At 37.4% G+C, this 20,675-nt stretch overlaps 1 protein-coding gene across 2 annotated transcripts in view; it reads right to left on the bottom strand.

The window, feature by feature from the left end:
* LOC106172602 (dual specificity tyrosine-phosphorylation-regulated kinase 1A) overlaps positions 1 to 20,675 on the bottom strand; it is a 47,686-nt gene that overhangs the window by 13,350 nt on the left and 13,661 nt on the right. For both annotated transcript variants that reach the window (XM_013553384.2, XM_087016507.1), the window contains exon 2: positions 8,611 to 8,825. In XM_013553384.2, the coding sequence (XP_013408838.1) occupies positions 8,611 to 8,751 (141 nt within the window). In that variant the 5' untranslated portion in view covers positions 8,752 to 8,825. The remainder of the gene's footprint in view (positions 1 to 8,610; positions 8,826 to 20,675) is intronic.

Here is a 20,675-nt window from a genome sequence, read left to right as displayed (position 1 = left end):
GAAGTGTTAAACATTTGACTCCCAGTTTTATTTGGCTCTTCCATGTTATACTGACCTATATGCAATGTCATGAATGACACTAAAACATTTCATCAATTAACACAGATATTACTTGTAATAAAATCCTTTTGCCATATTTGGTATGATCTGTTTAAGTAGGTTAAGTTAGGTCACAGGATAATAGGTGGGAGACTTCAATTCGTTGTCTTGTATATGTGAGTGTGCACGACATACTTGCATGTTCGTAAGGAGGGGGCCAACAAGTGCAGCAGTCACACCTCAAAGGCCGTACTACGTGCACGCCACGGTGTGAGCGTACAGTTCAATGGTATTTGTATTATTGAACATACTTTTTGTACTCCTTGCCACGAGATACTACAACCAAACACAGTTGTATTTTTTCCTGCGATCACTACGATGATCTATTTGCTCCCTATATTTACTTTTCCCAAGATCTAAACCCCTTTCACGGATATATTGTTCCATCCCTGCATACGGTAATATGCCAAACAATTCGACCAAGATTAATTAATTAATTTCATGGAAATGTCAGTTTGGTCGAATTGATTAAAATACAGCAAATGGAAACCTTTGATATCGTCGGATTGTTAGGGGCATCTGCCAAAACGTCCATCTTTCCGGAAGTATTGCATTTTACCGGAAGTGTTACGCAAGATAAGCCGCAATTTTCGCCTAACATGTGTTTCAGGCATGTTTTATCCTCATGATATCTTATTTTGCTGTGTACAATATGTGCTAACATTACTTAACATTAAAAAAGACGACAATTATAATTTTTAATTATATATTTCCCTCACCTACGATCACTTTCATGATGCGCTTCACAAGTGGGACGAGTATTTCCCCGGAGACAGGTGTTGTAAACAAAGGCCGGTCGCTTCTATTTGAAACCGGTAGCTTAAGTGGGCTTAAACTAGTTATGTGATCTACGTACGCCCTATTTGAATTTTAATATGACAACTGAAGTCAACCGAATTGAAATTTTTTACCAGTCTGAGATCAGTTGTTTTCAACCCGCAAGGCTTGCTCAGCGTCGAGGCGTAGACGTACGTACTTCCGAAGAAAATTCAATCACCCGTATCAAAGAATACCAACTGGTACTCAAACGGAAATCAGTAATAACTTCAAATTACTATTAAGTATTTTATTTTTTAAAAAGCATGTCATATAAAATTATATTGAGAAAAGGCAAAATACGAAGCGTACCTGTGCCGATAGACATACAGTATTTTGCTGGCATTCTTCCGATTTTCTCACTTATATACTCTCGCTGTGCACAAACCACGGTGCATATTGAAAACCCCACTGATACAACCCGAACGTAAAAAAAGCATTTACTTGCCATAATTTTCACAAAACAGGTGCATTTATAATTTGACGTGAGAAATGAGCACATGCAGAAATGAGAGTCTGGTTTTATCTGGTCTGCTCCAGCATAGCGCAAACCACATGTTAATGAAGACGGTCCCATTTTGGGGGAGGGGGTCACAGGAATGGAGTTCGTCGTGGATTACGCTGAATATTATCAACACTTCATGCATCTGGGGAAATAGAAAGTGACTCACAGGTAACGTAAATACCCAGTGGAACTCTCTATGAAGCTCCCATGGAGTTAAGGAAGACGTCATTTTTATTGTTGACAAATCAGTTATCCATGTAGGTGAACAGCAACACGTGTTCGTCAGATTTTGACAGCGCGTGGTATTTGGCGCCAAGAAGTCTGGGCGGTCGATCCCGCTGATCTTTCGGTTGATTGTAGTAAATGTAAGATCTTGCGGTGTTGACTTCAAGAACGTTTCCCCATCTGCATATATATTTCAATCGAACTTGAAAATAAATTGCTTATTCTTCCCAAACTTTTTATTGCTAGCAAACGCGATATATGGTCTATATGAAGGTGTTTACGACGTATTCTACCCACTGTCGATTTTTGGTTTCATCCAGAATAGACCTTTTTTTAACCCCCCCCCCCCCTCCCCAGTTACGGGCGTGATGAATCAGTCAGCGAGGGCAAGTCTGCTTAATAGCAAAATTTGTATGTCTATAAGCACTATTATTGTCATCGGGGACAAAGGAAAAGACAGGTACGTCATGCTTCCAGATAAGATCTTCAGTTAATTGTTTCTTGCTCATTGACGAGAGCTATTGAAAGGACAACAATTGACAAAGGGCCGAGGCATGCAGCGTCTATTTCACTGGCTTGAAAATTTACCGAGTCTTGTCGACGATGTGGTCGAACAATCGGAACAAGAAAAAAATTCTGTCCCATGATTTTGACGTATGGACTAATTGTTTGAGTCCAGAAAAATTAATTTTATAAAATAATTTTTGTGGTCGGATTGACTGGGCCCGTCGAAATGCTTGGCACATTACCGTATCTTACTTAAAGAAGCATAACCTTGGTGGTTTTGAATCAATGGAAGCTTTACAATTTAAATAGTTTCTGTTTTGTTTCCGAACAATGTCAGCTCCCACCCCCTTTTTCCCTTGTCCCGAATCAGAAAAGAAGGGAGGGTAGGAAGAGGTGGAGGAGGTACATAGTGCACAATACGCATACAGCAAAAAATTCCAAACCAAAATTACATCAAAGAGGTCAAATATCTGATTAACTCTCCAGTCGGGCACATGTGGAATAAGATAAATGGCCCAGTCTAGCTTAGGACGTTTATGTCACTGACCTCGAATCATCAATAAATTACAGTAAGATTCAGAAACTAACCCACAAGTTTCCCAGGTAATGTCAATTCACAATTCATCTAGATTCCATATGACAATGCTGTTTGTTTGCTTAATTTTACTTGGAACATGATTAGCCCAAAACAAAATTTAACAATACATGCAAATGACCTTATGCAATCATAAATGAATACTTTCACAATTTGTTTAAAATCAGTCAAAACAAAAATTTTAAACACAAATCATGAGGCAAAAGTCAAAATATGATGAGACATATTTCTGATTTTCTCTGCCCAAAACAGATGTTTATGTTGATAATAATACTTTCATTTCATGAATAACCCAAGCTGGACATAAGAACCTTCAAGATTCATGAGGTTAGTGGGATGTTGAAGTCTGACATAAAAACTATGTCCAAGACACTGCTGCCATCTGTTGGCAGACAGATTAACTGCAACACTGACACCTGGTGGCAGACAGTGGAAATATCTTCTCGGATCAATACCATGTCTGACCTGAGCCTAGAGCACCTGCTCTGAACCCAATTTGTTCCTACACTTTAAACTGCCATCACTCTGCAGTAGCTCATAGCTGGCAATATCAGCCGAGGTCAATGGGGAGAGAGGTTGAAGCAATATGCCAAGATTTATACCTCCATTAAGGCAGTGGAGCATGGATAGCTCTAGGCCAGTGAAGGCAGTGGGTCCTCTAGCTGGCGGTGGTCTATGTGCAGATTATTTCTTGTGTTAAAGGTTGCCCTTTTCAGGGTGGGGTGGGGGGGGGGGGTAGAAGATGGGTTGGGGTGGGGGTGGAGGGGAGGGTGGGGGTGGGGCTGTCAATTGAAGCCTGTAAATTCCCACAATATGGAGATCAGGGATGAGGATATTATCAGGGCGGCCCATGAGAGATAGAAATTCCGTTTGTAGGAAAGCCATAGAGTGCTTAAGACATACTGTTCTTAGCTTTGCATACATTCATTGTTGCTACACGGGGGCTCATTGATCATATTTTCATACTTCTGGAAGCCCTGATGGGCTTTCTGTCTCCAGCTTCGAAGAAGATGTTAAAAACTGGCCACAGCAATTTGCCTGCCTTCTGCGTCAAACCACAGAAACAACACCCACACTTTATTGAGCATCCCTCATTTTCAACAAAAGATTCGTGCTGTAAATATGAAGCACTCTTTTCAAAGCTGTTGGGGGGGGGGGGGGGGCAGTACCTTTTCAATAATAAATTTGCGCTCAAAAATGGTATCCCATCCTCATAGACAGGACTTAAACCACCATTTGAGAGCTCCCAAAGATGGGATTTTTAAAACAAAATACCTATACTACAAAATTCTCATTAAAAAATCCAACAAATATATTGTCTGAGTATGCATGGCGGATCAATTAATAGTTTAAAACTTAAGTCCCATGAGACAGTTATTTTAATAGCCTGTATGAGGAATGTGGATCGGCAGACAGAAGAAAACAATGTCACATAGCTGACATAGTTGTCTTTGGTCAGTCAAGCACATGGTCTCATATGTGACTCCACGTGACACTCCACAATGACAATACTTTTTTTCTAGTTCTTAGTAAGAGTCATTGTATTACTTGGGAATTGAGAGCCACTGATTTGTTAAACTTAATTTGAAAAGACTTTAAAAAGATGTTAAGTCTAATAATGAGCTTTGGGCATAATTGTAACTTTGCAAAAGACATAAAACAGAGTTCTAGACAGCTAATTGTTTCAAGTAATAAAATCAATTAATAATTTTTAATTTATTATTGAACTGGTCATGTCATTCCTTTATGTGATAAAAAAAAGACAAACTGCTTTAAAATTGCTTTTCTAAAGGCAAACTGGTTTAAAATCTAAAAACAAACCCTGCCCAGTTTCGTGGGGGTCATGCCTTGTTTGAAATAATTAAATATCTGTTTTGACAAATCCTTGCCAGGTATCATGTTATAGAATTTTGTTTGAATAGTCACATCAGTAATTAGTTGAATTTAGAATTTCTTTTGAACTTATGCACAATTCATTCTTGAATTCAACATTGTAGAGGTCATTTTCTGCAATTCTTGCACAAATATGACTCTTAGATACATCATTTACATGACAGGTTACACAAAAATACACTATTTTTTTTCCAACCTTACATGCTTGTACTAAAAGATCATCCCAATCACCTGTTGAACCTGTCAATTTGTCTCTACTGACCATGAGTGACCCCTCGATGACCGCAACTATGGTAGATGACCAGGTCAAGCACAGACACAAATCAATAGGCAATCAGCTATTAATATTGCTTGGACCCTGAATGACTAGATAGGAAGACGTTTTGTAATTAGAAATGTGTGTGTGTGTGTGTGTGTGTGTGTGTGTGTGTGTGTGTGTAAGGGTGGTATTCGCGGAGAGCACTGAGATGGATCAGACTGTTTGTGTGCGTGTGTTCATGCGCATGCATGTGTGAACAGAAAAAGAATAGAAGACAACAATCTGCATATCACCCAGAACTTATCTGACAGCTTGATAAATGAATACATTGTTCTGGAAACCAATTTTTATGAACCACAAAATCACGAGGAAGCATGGAGACAAACAAATTAATTTTGCAATAATCAATTCTGGTTTTCCAGTCACATCTTATCAAATCGTTTTTTTTTTTTTTTTTTTTTTTTTTTTTTTTTTTTTTTTTAGTCAGTAAAGAGGATAATACCATCACTGGTAAAAAGATCGGTTACTAGGTTATTTAATGAGTTGTCAAGTGATACAGATCTGGCAGGAAATATAGAAGCTAAAAAGGTTTAAAACTATTTATCCTCGAAGAATCCTGCAAATGAGTGAAATATATTAATCAACACTGCCCTTCTTGTTAACACAATCACAGTTTTCTTGTTTTATTTTACCACATAACTAAACATGCCATCATTTGAGTCTTTTTTTTAAAGTCAACATACGAATGACACTGAAACCTTACATAAAGATATTTTAATTTAGTGAAGTGCTTTAAAAAAGTGTGGCGAAAAAAATTCCTCTGAACAAAGAGCTCAGAAAAAAGGTAAACAAAGAAGAGCCTTGCCGTAACAAGCCTGTGGAGATGACTGAGATATGAACCACAACTCTTGCAAACCTGATTGAAATATTTGTGGTAAATTGGAATTCAGACTCCTAGTGGAAGTGGTTAATACCCAATGACTCAGACAAAAAAGCAATTCAGTTTCTGCCAAATATAGCTCATTTACATACAAATAATTGCACGACCCAGAATAGATTTAAGTAAGATTCTTCAGACGGTCATTTTTTTTTACCTAGTTTTTGTTAAACTTGCACCCTCCAATTACCTTACCGCAGCATCATCAAAAATGTCTGCTGTAGATGTATTAAGTCACATTTCAGGGGCTAGTTTCATATAAACACATATTGGTGGATGAAAACCCCTGATGTTTATGATGTCGTATTTTACTGGAGAGGTTTGATTTCTGATTTTTCAAGATTTCAATGCATAAAATTCAAAATTGCCGTCATCTAAAATTAATTTCATGATGATTTGGAAATTTATCAATTTTCTTGTATTTTTTTTTCTAACTTGATCAAGTTTGCATGACATAACAAAAACGGCTGTTTGAGACACAGGTGATGGTTTTTCCCACTCAAATTAAACCTGCAATATACCGAGACCTCTACAACTGAGCACCCTTGATGTCAAGGTTTTCTTTACCTTTTCAATTTTTTTTTTCCTCAATCAGGGGTTAACTAAGTACAAAAGGCTCAGCTGTGCTGAAGGTTTCTTTTCTTTTCCAAGTGATCATTTCTTTGAGTCATCATGGTTGTGCTGCTGCTCCCAGGGACCTGGCTGCAGCCACAGCCCCTGGAGAGAAACAGCTGCGGACGTTCTGTTCTGCAGCTTCACTACTTCACAACAATTCAGCTTTTTTCATTTCCATGGACATATATGGTTTTGAAAGGTAAATGATGCAGATGGAGCATTTCTTCCTTTCTTTCTTTGTCTTGTATTTTTTTCAAAGCTAATCACAGAGGAAAAAAGTTGTCAAATGATTTAGAAATATCTACACAGTACCTCTTCTTCAACAGCATGACTTTTATTATCCTCAATTACACCTATTTATAGCAAGAATAGGGGCATAAAAGCTTACAAGTCAGACAGCTAGTGGCAATCTTTCCACAGACAGCTGAAATTTATACAGAGAAAAAAGAGGAATGCCGTTTAAATTGTCACTGTGGTCTTTAGCACCCTTCCTCTCCTCTATAACCATCACCTGCCTTTACTTTAAAAGGTGCTTTTAAAACACTGTAGAAGAGTGTCACCCTTCCCCCAAACATATGCACTGAAGTATAATATAGTTCCTGGTCTGGGAGAGAAAGATATTGTTAATTTGCTAGATTTCAGAGCCTCAAACAGCAGCTGGGCTTTTATCCTCCCCATGGAGGTGAAAGCGATAGCGTCGACACTATTATCTGATTCTGTATCAGGGCCAAAAAATGACCAGATCTCAAATCTAACAGCTCTGGGAAATGTATAATGCAGTACATAAGAACTTTTCTTTACACTGAGGCAGTTAATTCAGATGTCAACTTTGCCTTACATAAAAACATGTTTCCAACCCCCCCCCCCCCCCCCCCCCATAAACCAAAAAGTTTTAAGTTTACTCAGAAGACTTCACTGTGTCTAATTGTTCACTTAACAATGACTTGAATTATCTAGGTTTTGCTTCTTTTCTAAAAATTTTCCTGGAAAACATTTTCCACTTCTCGACAGTCGTGGCCAGGGCTGAAGCATCAAGTTATTTACCAAGAAATTGTGCAGTAAATTTTTCAACTATAATTTGTTTTCCATTACCATTATCATGTCTTAGGGGCTTCTTTCCGATAAAAAATATCAAAGCCTTGGACTATTTTGTCCTTTAGCAAACAATGTACTGCAATGACAATTAAGGTAAGGAGATAGGTGACAATTGAGTTCACAGCAATCTTGTCTATTTGGCATTTTCTGGGAGATCCTTCATGTACATTCTGTTATATATAATAGTCAGATACTATATCAGTGACCTTATTTACCCACTAATTACCAGCAGTTCAACCAGAGTTCAGTGATAGAATTAAGGTTTCAGGGGGTGGTAATTGCACTGTCAGTGGTTTAGTTTCCTAGGTGTTTCCAGTGAAATGCTATGTAGCAGATTTGTTTTGGGCAATTCATTTTTGAAGAAAATTTGTCTTAACAGCTGATGACTTGCAACCAAATGAAACTGCTGAGTCAAATTGTTGAAACAAAAGATATGGTATGATAATAACTCATTATTATGAAAACTCACAAAACATCACAAAAAAAAACAAAAAAAAAAACAAAAAACATTTTCAAATGTTTATCATATTTTGCCCACATAACTGTTTCTGGAGAAATAATTAATTGCTTTAGAAAGAAGTGACTGGGTAAGAACCTTGGACAACTGCCAGTGTCTTTCTGTTCAGACACCATCTTTGCCCATTAACACTGTCTGCTGAGTCTTACTGTTAAGTATATTATGAGTCCCTTGACCACAGGCTGACCAGTCTCTGGGTGATAGTGGTTAGAGAATGGACATCAACTGACCATCTGGGCACTGGTCTGATTGAAGGGTAGAAATAGCACCACAGCCAGACCAGTAATTGTCCAATGAAGAACTTGACACAAGGACAAATAAAAACAGAGAGAGAGAGAGAGAGAATCAAATATAATGCACATGTACAAATACAGTGGAAGCTTGTCTCAAATATGTCTCACAATGCTCAACCCTTTTGGACTATGATTTGATACGTCACACATACACACATGCGCATGCACGCACGCATACACACACTTCTTTTCAAATGCAATCACAGAAATTTATCAAATTTTTACATTTTCATACATACAGTAAACGGTCTTACCTCATTTATGTGTTTATATGTCTTGATCAAATCCACGCTGAGCTTTCGTAAAGGCGCACACGTGGGGTCGCGGAATGTGACAGGGATACGATTCTGCATGGCGGCCATCTCCTGCTGGTGCTGCTGGGGATCTGTTGCCATGGTGATTACGTCATCCGGGGTCACTATTCGGGGATAAAAATTTGATGCATTCCGAGACCTGCTGACAACCTGGCCTGCAAGGAGAAAAAAAAACAGACATCATATTAATCTAATGTTCATTAAGATGTTAGAATATTGAAAAATATAAAGATGAGCTCCTTGTATCAAATGTGTTAAAATACAATTGTCTCAATTTGAAACAATTTGTTGTAAAATGCTTATATGCCGCATAAAAATGTTAATATCATGTGACAATTTTCTGCAACAATTATTTCACCATTAATTCACTCCTATGAAATGAAATTCAAAGTGCATTTGATGATGCAATTCTACGTGATGGCATATACAAATGGGCAAGCCATCCATAAACCTAACCTTCTTCTTGTGCTTTAAGAAATGACAGCAGAGGAAAAAAAACTGCCTCCAAGAAGAATAGTTTGATTGAAAACGTTGGAATGTTTTCATTTTCTGCATACCCACATGTGAAGGACTCAAGAGAAAGTTGTTAAAGGATTCCCAACAAAGTCACAATTTGTGGTAAGTGTTAGGGGAAATTACCAGGGATCAAAAACCAAGGTCTGGACATTCCTGAACAGAAATTGCTCTTCAACAAACGTTTCACACTCTGTGAAATCACCTAGCATCTGTCTGATTCTATAATACATTTGTCTAATTTTCATTGTCAGCAGAGAAACGAAGGCTGGAGTTATTAGTTTTCACGCGTCATCATCCAATAAGCTGAGAAATTGAATTAGATGCCAGACATCATTGTGCAACAATCGGACATGTGGGGAACAGAATGTTCATTTAGGACTTCAGTGTTCAGTTATAATCATTTTAGATGGCATTGATGAATATATTTGCTCTCTCTTTCTGGCTTTTGAAAAAAAAAATCCAAAACAAAATTCTACAGATCTTTTTTTCGAAATAACAGTAAGCCCCAAAATTGCACTGAATGAGCTTCCTTATTACCAAACTGATCTGACAAAATTTCTTCACTCCACTCCACTCCACTCCACTCCAACATATTATCTAATGCTCTTGCTTTAGTGAGTTCTCTTCTGACAATGAAGTTATTTGATCAACTTTCTCAAGTTGGCAGTCTGATTTCAAATCAGGTTTTTGTTGTAGTGCCAGTTAATCAGAGCAGGGTAACGAAGCTGGAGAAGATAGTTAGGGTCAAGAAACACTTACCCCCACATTCCTTAAATAAGCCTCCCCCCCCCCCCCCCCCCCCCCCCCCCCCCCCAAACATACAAACACACAGATTTTTCACAGATTTTATTTGGCCAAGATTATGTTGCATTTCTTTTTTCTTTTTCCCAGACACATTTTGCTAAGAGATCACTAATGTCTACATCCTAGTTAATAACATGACACGAAATTAGATTGTTTCCTTTTGCACGAGATGATCACAAGTATACAGACATACAAATAACATCACCAAACAGCTTTTGTTTATCCGGTTCAGATAAATGACGCAAGTAAGTCTGCATTGGAGAAATTGATGTTTTGAGTAACACAAATTATCACTGCTCTTCAGCACTGCACTGTGGAGAAGAAATGACAGTTGAACCCAAGTTGCTGAAAGTGATGCAAACACAGTCTAATGAAAAAAATTATCGTGACAGACAGTGGTATAATGTGACATAATGACACAAATAACTCAATCATCAAAGCTATTGCAAGTCTGCAGAAAATCATTACTTTTTTTTCACCTGAATAGACGGAACATTATTCCCAAGAACATGAACACAAATTAAACAGACTTCAGACCCATTTTCACAAGCAAGTAAACCGCAGACCAATAAACCAAGACAGAGCTGCAGTTGAATGAATAAACCTACTTATTTATTTATTTATTTATTTATTTATTTATTTATTTATTTATTTATTTTTTCATAAAGGGCATGAAGGGAGAAGAAATGTCAATTGCTCTTATATAAACAAGATAACAAAGTTTCAACTGCATTAAAAATTTCAATGCCACAAATAGATCCACATCTTATGAAAAATAACATCACCAGCACATACAGGTGGAAAGAAGGGCCACTTTGTTTAACTCGTTGCTACTTATTTTCACAGTATGCATTATTTGTCAAAAATCTGGGGAAAAAAAAAGAAGTGTAGCCTAGTATTGCCAATGGTTTAGCACTGATGACAATAGAAGGCAAGCAACTGAGGGGGGTTTATACAGACTGTTAACAGGGGTCTGTGGTACATTCACATGAGAAAACTGCCAAAATTGCTATGGTGAATAGGGGTTTCACCTGAATGATAATAAATAAATAAATAATAATGGGATCAGAACTACAAACAGATAACTCAAATATTCATTTTTCAGTAATAACCACTTCAAATAACCTTGCATTCTTATCAATGAAGAGAGACTCTTTTTGTACACTTAAATTCTTTTTTTTAGATGTGTACATATCTTTAATGCATTCTCAGGTGCACATACTTGCACCATTATTTTTAGCCCACAGTATTAATCATCACTCTTTTCCATGCTTTGGGGAACTGGGTCAAAAAAAAAAAAAGTTCCATTTACTTTTTCCCTTTCCTTTTCCTAACTAATCTGACTATGCTTTTCTTGCAGCAGCACTCTACACGTAAATGCCCTTTAGACTTCATTCCTCCAAACTGATTCCTCATCTCCGCTGAAAACGAATCCAGGCATACACATTTCAGAAAAGGTTTGACTTGGGACTAGTAGATTAATTCTTACAACTTAACCCTCATTACAGAACACTTTTATATTGACAGACAATCCCTCCTACGCTTCACTCTTCACTGCAGGTTAAATTTTCATCGGGCAGGATGATACAAAATGCACGAAGGCATGTCACTCTCGACCTGACCTCTGTGACCTTTGTAAATCCCTTAGATAAATATAGTGCTCTCACCTGGTGACTACACTACACTGCACAGGTTGCCTACCTGGTGCATATCATTATACAGAGCAGCAGGCCCCTATGCTTTCAACCACAGGCCCTTAAAGCTGGATTTTCATCAATATCAACTAGTCTAGCTGTGATCAAAAAACAGGTGCCCTGACATGCACGCACACACATGCACATATACACACATATACATCATAAACAGGGGCCTATTAGATCTCCACAAAGGAAGATATGAAGAGGCATGGCACAGACATATACATATCATGGGATGTGATCCGCCGTCTGTGGCCCTTAGAGAGAATATGTATGGTGTCACTGGTGGAGTGCAGGTATGAGAATCATGATACTGGCAGATGATTGAACATTATTTTGGGGAGAGGACATGGGGATTAGGAATTAATTGTATAACAATTCTTCTCAGTGTCTCTCCTTGGAGTTGGAGGTTGTTAAGTGTTTTATACTAATTTTTTTTCAAATCATCATTATCTTTTAATAATATCATATGCAAATTATTTCTTTCCTTAGAAAATTTGACACAAACAGGTATCTTTCACAACTTTCAAATCATTGATGAATCTTTTCTTACAATCTGCACTACTGAACATTCTTCCTCCTTAGTTTTTTTATTAATAAAAGTGCGATATTTTTCTTTGCTATATTGTCTTCCCATCTTTTTCTGTATTGCAAATGACCTGTGCTTGTATTCCATATTGCATTATAATTTTCCCCCATTTTTTTTTCATTTTTACCAACTAATTACATAAATTTAGCCCAAACATCTGCTACTATTTGGCTACACCTAGCACTTTAAAAGTGCACTTGACTCCATATAAACATAACCATTCATATGCCATAATAAAGCCTGCCCGAATTTTTAATACAAACAATATAGATATACTGCATGATTAGGTCAAATAACGGGCTCCTATGGTTTCCCAGATCTCTTCAAGTGTGATAAGTTCAACCTGGCTACTGTCTGCACTAGGCTATTACTTGGAAATAAAAAGCTTTTGAAAATCTCGAGCAGAATGTGTTTTAAGTACGCTACCCTATGTGCTTGGTTATCCCTTGGAAATTGAGGGCTTTACAAGTGCTCTAACAGAAATGGTGTTATCAGCCTGTTGACATATGAATGTCAAGAATCCCATGGGAGGGATAGAGATAGGCCTGGGGTGACTTTAAATATGCAGTTTTGTCCTTTTCCTTAGAAATACAGTGACAGGTAGATGTGCTGCATATGTATATATTGCAGTTACTTATTTCCACTGCTATTGAGTGAATGGAGTTTTAGAAGCACTCATGCTTCATCCTGGACATTTGATAAAATTGCTTCAGTGGACCAAGTTTGAATGAAAATTGCTCTTTTCAGTTTTTATGATAGTTGTACCTGAGGAATAATGCTGCACTCAATTTGATCAGGGGGGGGGGGGTTGAAATAACTATGACAATTCGTTAGAAAATAAAATGGACGGAAAACGGAAAGGTGATTTTTCAAAAAAATGAAATACATACTCCAAAAGTAAAAGTAACTTAAATGATAACTCTACTCTTCTTCCATTGGTGTTCTTCCCGTGACTGAAATTCACCGCTGTGTTCAGACTGACATGCTTTGGAGTTGAAAAATCAGTCTCACTTCTGTCATCAGTCTATCAGGTTACAGAATCTCCCTGTTACAACAAAGGTTTCCTTGTCAATCAGCTGATCAATGGCCCTAGTTTTTCTGATTTTTCAATCCAACAAGTCCTTGTCTTAACAGAGACATCTGTGCAGTTAGCAGAATCCTCAAGAAGCATTCACAGTAATTCTGTGACTGTGCACTTAGCTTAAGTTATTTCCAGAGTTACATTCTGTGAATCAGCACCTGGGCAACTCTGAATCACCAAACTTAATGTAAAAAAACCTATTTTGTTTTTGTTTATATCTTTCTCCAAGGTACATGTAGAATTTATTCAGCAAGCTTAAGCGCTGAATAATGTGCAATTTACATTGACTATATCTAGCAAGGTAATGTCCATGGCTAACTCGTGCCCAAAACAAATAAACAAACATACCACAATAAACAGTGACTCAAAGCTTCATCTGGGGATGGTGGATATTTATCATTCCATCAGACCTAATTCTAGGTAACACTTTATTATTCATTTGGACCTGAATCACTGAAAGGCTGTGAATCATTCTCAGAGCTGCTATTGACAAGAATGACCCCTGGAATTCCAGGAAATCCAGAGTCCATGGCCTTAACATCATACCACACAGGCCCTGGAATGTATAACAATGAGTCACCTCATCAATTCTCTTCCTGGTGCCCTGTGTGAAATGATTGTGCCCCAAACAATGGATAATGGCAAGGTATCTTTTTATTAGTACACATGACCCAAGAATCAATCAGTCATGGTACAGGCTCTGTGTTGGTAACAAAACAAACAGTAATAAATATCCTTTTTATGTGACTCCTGGAAACTCTGCTGGATCAATCTCAGCCTCTGTCTACAATTCATTAAAGTCTGCTGAGACTGCTGGCTTGTTGACATTGCCAGAGAGATGGTGTTGATTTTTCCCATGCCTGAGTGTATGTGAGAGTGAAAGTGTGTAAAACCTGTGAGTATTTTTTGTTAAACCAATGAGTGTATGGGAGCATGCAAGTGTGTGAATAGTGAATAAGTGCACATACGCATGACTTAGGGGTGATTGATGAGGGGGGGGAGTAGAACTTGTTTCTTATAATTCTCATTTCTCATCACTGTTCCTTCCTCATGAAAATTAAAAAGCATTAGCTGATTTGCTTAACCCATACCTAAAGGTAAAACTGTAAAATGCTGGTGTAATTTCACTTGACTTCACAAAAAATATCTGTTTCAAGGTAGAAATACAATGCCACTGCTACTACCAGTGCAAGATATGTACCTATGCCTGTAAACATACAGCAGTTGACCTCAGTGTAACCCCAGTTGTGTCAATGTACACTTCAGTGGATGTAGACTAAAATCTCTCCTCTCCTACTATCCCTCTGACATAATTACACTTCTACCAAGAGATTCTTTTTAATAGAAAACCCATATTTTCTTTAAACCTACCAAGAACCCTTAAAACTTCAATCCAGACCCCCCCCCCCTCTCCCCACCACCATCCCGGGGAGCCTTAACCTTTGCCTCCACTGTGTACCCAGACTATGTTTAGACTGCTGGCTGTTCCAGAAGACTGGGTTTAATGTAATCATGCTTCAGAAATAGCACTGCATTCCCTTAATGTGGGCAGTTATTGATGTCGGGCATTTCGAAATCGGCATCAGAAAAAAAAAAGTCTGATGAAATCTAAGGCCACATTGATGTGTCTCAATATCTGTGCTATTGGACAGAAGTGCTCACACATAAGCACTTCCAGATGTGTGTGTGTGAGGTGTGCGTGCGTGTGTGCACGCGCATGCGTGCCTACACACGTTCATCAGTGTATGTGCCCACTTGACCAGTAAGGCGTAGGGGTGGGTGAAAGCGAGGTGGAGTGGGAGGTGAATGCACAATCTACATCTACGCAAAGCCCTTTTTCTTTTGTAATGTACACCACAACTTTTTCACATTCATTTGACATTCAATAAAAGCTTGCGTAAACAGAAATCCAATGAACCCTGATTACTGGGATCACTTCTTCTAAGGAAGAAGGGGGTGTTGTAAATGTCAGATTTTCTAATTAGATTCAGTTTATGTTAAGCAAATAAAATAAAATCTAAGAAGAATGACACTGTGGACCCTAGCGTTGAAAAAAGTGCAGGGATAGGGTTTGAGAGAGAAGAGAGCCCACTAGGGCTCAGGTCTCAACACCCTAGTGCACTTAGATTTAGAAGCCTTGAACCGAAAAAAAAATTTTTGTTAAAATTTGTGTGACCTGAAAGAGGGTAAAAGTACCATGAAGTACTTTCTACAATCCATGCAGGCACTGACCAATACAACTTATAAATGGGTGCCTAAGAGTGGAATGAATCAAAATCTTCCTGGAAAGAGCTCAGAGTAGATTCACAGAACTCCCCTAAGATTTGCTCTGAGGTCAGATTCCTAGAAAACTACCCACATTACAGTGTGAAAACTTAACTTATATGTAACACACAGTGTTAGAAATTAAGGCTTGACCGTCTGCCCGGGGCTGACAACTTTCAGAACGGGCTGAGTTTTCCCACCCAGAAGATATTCAGTCCAGCTACTTTTCAAGATGGCTGGACTTTCGGTCCAGCAACTTATTTTCAGAGAGGCAAACACTGATAACACACAATACATATTATCTTTTCATCAACACGTTTTCCCATTTTCATCAACACATTTTTCCTAATATATGAATTCTGTATTTTTTCTTTTGGCAGAAATGGCATTTTTGTTTATTTCATTCATCAATCAAACTGAAATATTTCCCCCAACTTTGCTCAAGACATTTTTGTGTGAACAATGCTGTCTCCCCACTTACAATATATATATATTTAAGTACACATCTTAGGACAGAGCTGTATGTTATTCAAACCTTCCTCAAAAGTTTCATAAGCAAGAATGATGGTGCAATAGAACAAAAAATTCTCAATCAAAAAAATTCTTTTTACAAACATGGAGTACGTGATGGCAAATAGAAACCTCAATCTGCTATAAATTTACTTTTTCATATTTATTTAACATGCATGTTTACAGTATATCTGTCTTAATATCATTAAACAAACCATGGACTTAATGGCACACCTCTACTAGAGTAAGACTTGGGTACTTTAAACGCACCCGCTTGTTTCAAAATCAACCTCTTTTATTTATACTGCGGGTCAATAATGTCAATATCCTCCCCTGACCATTCACCAAGCTCTCGTATTGATCTACTTTCACACCAGTGACATCGTCTACTTGACTACTGCCTTCAGGAGCACTGGTTCTGTGAACCTTGTGCCCTCGTTATGATATCTCACCCAGACATGTTATACTCTGCCTGCAATGAATCCTGTCTGAAGAATTCTTGGAAGTAAAACTGCTCAGTGACAATATCAAGGGTACAACATTATCTTGAACAGATAGAAAAATGGTTTGGGGCTTTGATTGCTAACACCTCTTTTCCTCTCCATTTCATTAAAAAGTTGTACTCTTTCTCAGAGCTGAAGAAATAATGACTTCTTTCCAATGCCCTTTTTTGTATCAGAAACAGGAGTAGGGTATTTTCTGGCCAAGACAAACACTGGCAATAATATGAAGTTTCTCTTTAATTCCTGTGCATATACAATTTATTTATTTATTTATTTATTTTTTTTTTGCCAACCTCAAAAATATTTTCAAACGCCTATAAAAATATATTTCTTTCCTAACAAAATCTCATCCTAAATCAATGTTGCCACATCCCAAAAGGTATTTTCACAATAGAATATCGACATCTTAATAAATTTGTTACTACATGTTGGAACAAGCCACTGGTGTAATCAATATATCTGTAGACCACTGGGTGACCCTGATGTGTCACCAAAACAGCATGGGGCTTGACATCTCCAGGTCGACTTGACATTTTCAGGGACATAGAATTGGCCCCCATAGAATTTCAGATAATAACTCACTTGGAATTTTGGATAGTAACCAGCAAATTACTTACTGATAGATATGGTTGTTGTTACATATTTTCAAGAAGCACTGGTAATATTTTGCTTTCACATTATAGGTGCTTGTTTGACCACAGAGTACCTGGCCTGCTTGGGGACTTTGTTCTGAAGAGGTACTGGGGCTTAACTTGTGATCTGACAAGCTTCAAAACAAATCTACAAATCAAAATATTGATTCCTTCCCTCTCCACCATATTTCTGTACATATTTCAATATATCCTTCAAGAGAGAGAGACATCCAAATCTTTTGGAAAGACTTCCCCAATCACTCAACATATCAAAAATTTTATTTTCATATTTCACTACATAGCAAATTCCCTGCACATGCCATTGAATCAAGGAAATAAAATTTGGAAGGGATCATGTAGTCAAAGATGTAAATTATGCTCTATTTGTGTATGTATGTGCGTGCGTGCGTGCGTGCGTGCATGTGTGTGTTGATAGGAAGGGATTTGCAGTGAGTTGTCACTTACCTAAAATAACCCTTAACCATTCCTCACACCGAAGTTTCAAAAGGCACCAAGGGAAATCAAGTTAATTTTCACTTTTCAACCTTAATTTTTGAAGTTTGAACTCGAACCTCGACTGATTTAAAACTCAAACATTTCAGTAGTGAGTTAACCATGTTTAACCAAATCACTGAAATCTTCCACAACTAACCTGGTCATTGGCTAGCCCCCATAGGTCTTATTTCAAAACTAACAGGGTGTAGGGATGCTCGTATAGAAATCATAGACCTGATAAACTGAACTATCATGAAGTCGATTACGATGACGCTATTCACATGCAATATTACACTGCTGCTTATTTCATGGAAGTTTATTTTCATTAAGGTGGGTGGGTGGGCAGGTGACGCAAAGAAAAGTGCAAACATCGTACTTCTAGCTACATATATATTGCAATAAGAGGCATATATTATGAATATCAGTTTGATTTGGTCATTGTGAGATGGAGATGTAGTCACTTTGTGATACATGAGGAGAAATGCTGCTTAGACAGAGCTTACCTAGGAATTGAAAAATAGTCAAGCTCTTCACATGAATGAAACCATGCAGTTATTAGAAGGGGGTATACATCAAAATATATATTAGCCACTGCTCTTAATTTTTCTAAGCCAAATAAGATTGAAAAATTCAATTTGACTACAAATCAAGTATAAGAGGAAAATGTATATCTAATCTTTCAGTTTGTTGACATGAAGTATTGTATTAACCGCTTACAAAAAATTATTTAAATAAATGGAGGGGTGTCTTCTTTCCATATTTGTACTCCACTTCAGAACAATTAGCAGATTTGTATGAGAGAGCCACAATATCCCATTACTAACATATAAACTTTATGAAAAAAAAAAAAAAAAAAAAAAAAAAAAACTCCATCCCACTCTGCTGGGAATATCTCAGCTAGCTAGCTCACTCAGTAGCATGATGGACCCTTATTGATTTTTTTGAACAGACACCCACATCAAGCCTGCGTCTGTTCCCACCTTGCTAAGCAATTTATCCTCGCTGTACGCAACTCTTGGTTTACTGTTCCTCCCACTCTGTCTGCGGGCATATTGTCCTATTCAAACAACTGTGAATGGAGAAACTTGCACGTTTTAATATCAACTGTTCATTTTATTTTTGGATTTTCTTTTTTCGTTCTTTTATTTTCTGTATTTTAACAACACCCCCACAGTATATTATGTTGAGAAAAAAAACCTTCTACATCAAGTGATGGATTCAATAGATGGGTTTGAGGAAAAAAGTTCAGAGGAAAAGATTTACACCTATAAAGTTCAAGACTCCAGAGAAAACTGTATGTCATAGCTATTCAGGTACTGAAAAAAATCTAAGTGTTCAAACTCCCATCTTGCCTATCCTCTTAGCTCTTCCAAACGCTTTCATCCCGACAAATCACCAACCCATCAATAATGGGTTGATCTCCCAGATCAGTCTGACTGAGAAAAAAAAAATCATTCTTATTTCAGACTAAACACTACTGTCTTTCATCTTTTTCAAGTGATTCCTCTTAATTTGCCATGATTGCTGAGAGGAGCAATGTGGTTTGGTAAAATCCCTTTTATCCTTATTAAATTATGTCCCAAGTTAGTAGGTCTAATGCACCAAATTCAACAATTACATGTTGGCAAAAGGATGTTGGCATTTTATATAATATTTCTCCCCCTTCAAGAAAAATGTTGAACACATTTTAAAATATAAAAGTTATGAGCTTAAAAAATCTAATTATTTTAATCTATTTTCTTCTTTAGTGTTACCCTACAGAAATGTTGGGTTATTGCTTTAATTCATTTTTATTTTTTCCTTCAGTCAAAGCCAACCTACAAGCCTGGTAAAAAATGGCCCACTGCTGACTCCACCTTAATTGCTCTGGTTCATAAGTAAGCAGCTAGACGTACCAAGGCTAAGTGATGCACTGATTTCCTCTCTGCCAGACTAAAAAACTAAGTTGTCAGTACAGGCAAGAAGTGATATCATTCTGAATTTCTTTGCCTTACTCATCTCTTATTTCACAACAATGAAGGTTGTTGGGAGTCTGCAAGTTTCAAAACAAAGTCTAGACTGTAAAACATTCAATGACAGTTATGCAACTGTACACTGTGAAAACTGCAGACTTATTTTTTCATTAGAATATAACAATACCATTTATATCAATAAATTTGATATGGGCACGCCGCATGTGGGCATTTTTGAACTTGACACATCTGCACCAGATTTGAACAAAGTACCATCAAAAAAAAAAAAAAAAAAATCAAACTTATCATCAACTTAAATATACCATTAATTAATAAAACAAGCTGTATAAAAATTCCTCAAACCAAGATTACAGACCTATAACAGTGTTGAGGCTCAAGTAAAGAAATTTAAGAGGGCTAATACAGATTCAACAAGGAAGGCAATAGGATTGTTCTCCAATTCCCACAATAGAGGATAATATAAGTGAAGATGCAACGCTGACCTTGGCCCTCAGTTATGTAACCTCTGTGAACTTATGTGGCAATACTAACATAACAGAATTACTCACTCTGATTCACATATAATGAGGGAATTCTGACATGCTTAGGCCGCATTCTGCCATGTTTTAGCAATAAAATGTCCTAGCCTTCACTTCAGAGAGCAGCCTTCCGAGTAAAATGTCCTCCCTGAGGAGCAGTCCTATACGTATTCTAGTGAAGCCATCACTGCAAATGACCTGCAGGCAGCTCAGATAGGGTTGTGTATTCCCATCAAGCAGCTTGTACCCAAGTTACTTAGAACTAAAACCACTTATGTAATCATATCACTGAACGCAGCTTGAATTGAACGAGTTTTGTTTTCAAAACTATTGTGTCTGTGTTTTTAATAAATTTAAAAAGATCCTAGCATGCAAAAAGGGGCAAAAATCTTATTTTATTTCTAGGAACACAAAATCATATC

The sequence above is a fragment of the Lingula anatina genome, chromosome 7, assembly GCF_051362555.1.
Source record: "Lingula anatina isolate TDL-2025a chromosome 7, LinAna3.0, whole genome shotgun sequence".
NCBI classification, from domain to species: domain Eukaryota; kingdom Metazoa; phylum Brachiopoda; class Lingulata; order Lingulida; family Lingulidae; genus Lingula; species Lingula anatina.
This window is presented reverse-complemented; position numbering and strand designations above follow the sequence as displayed.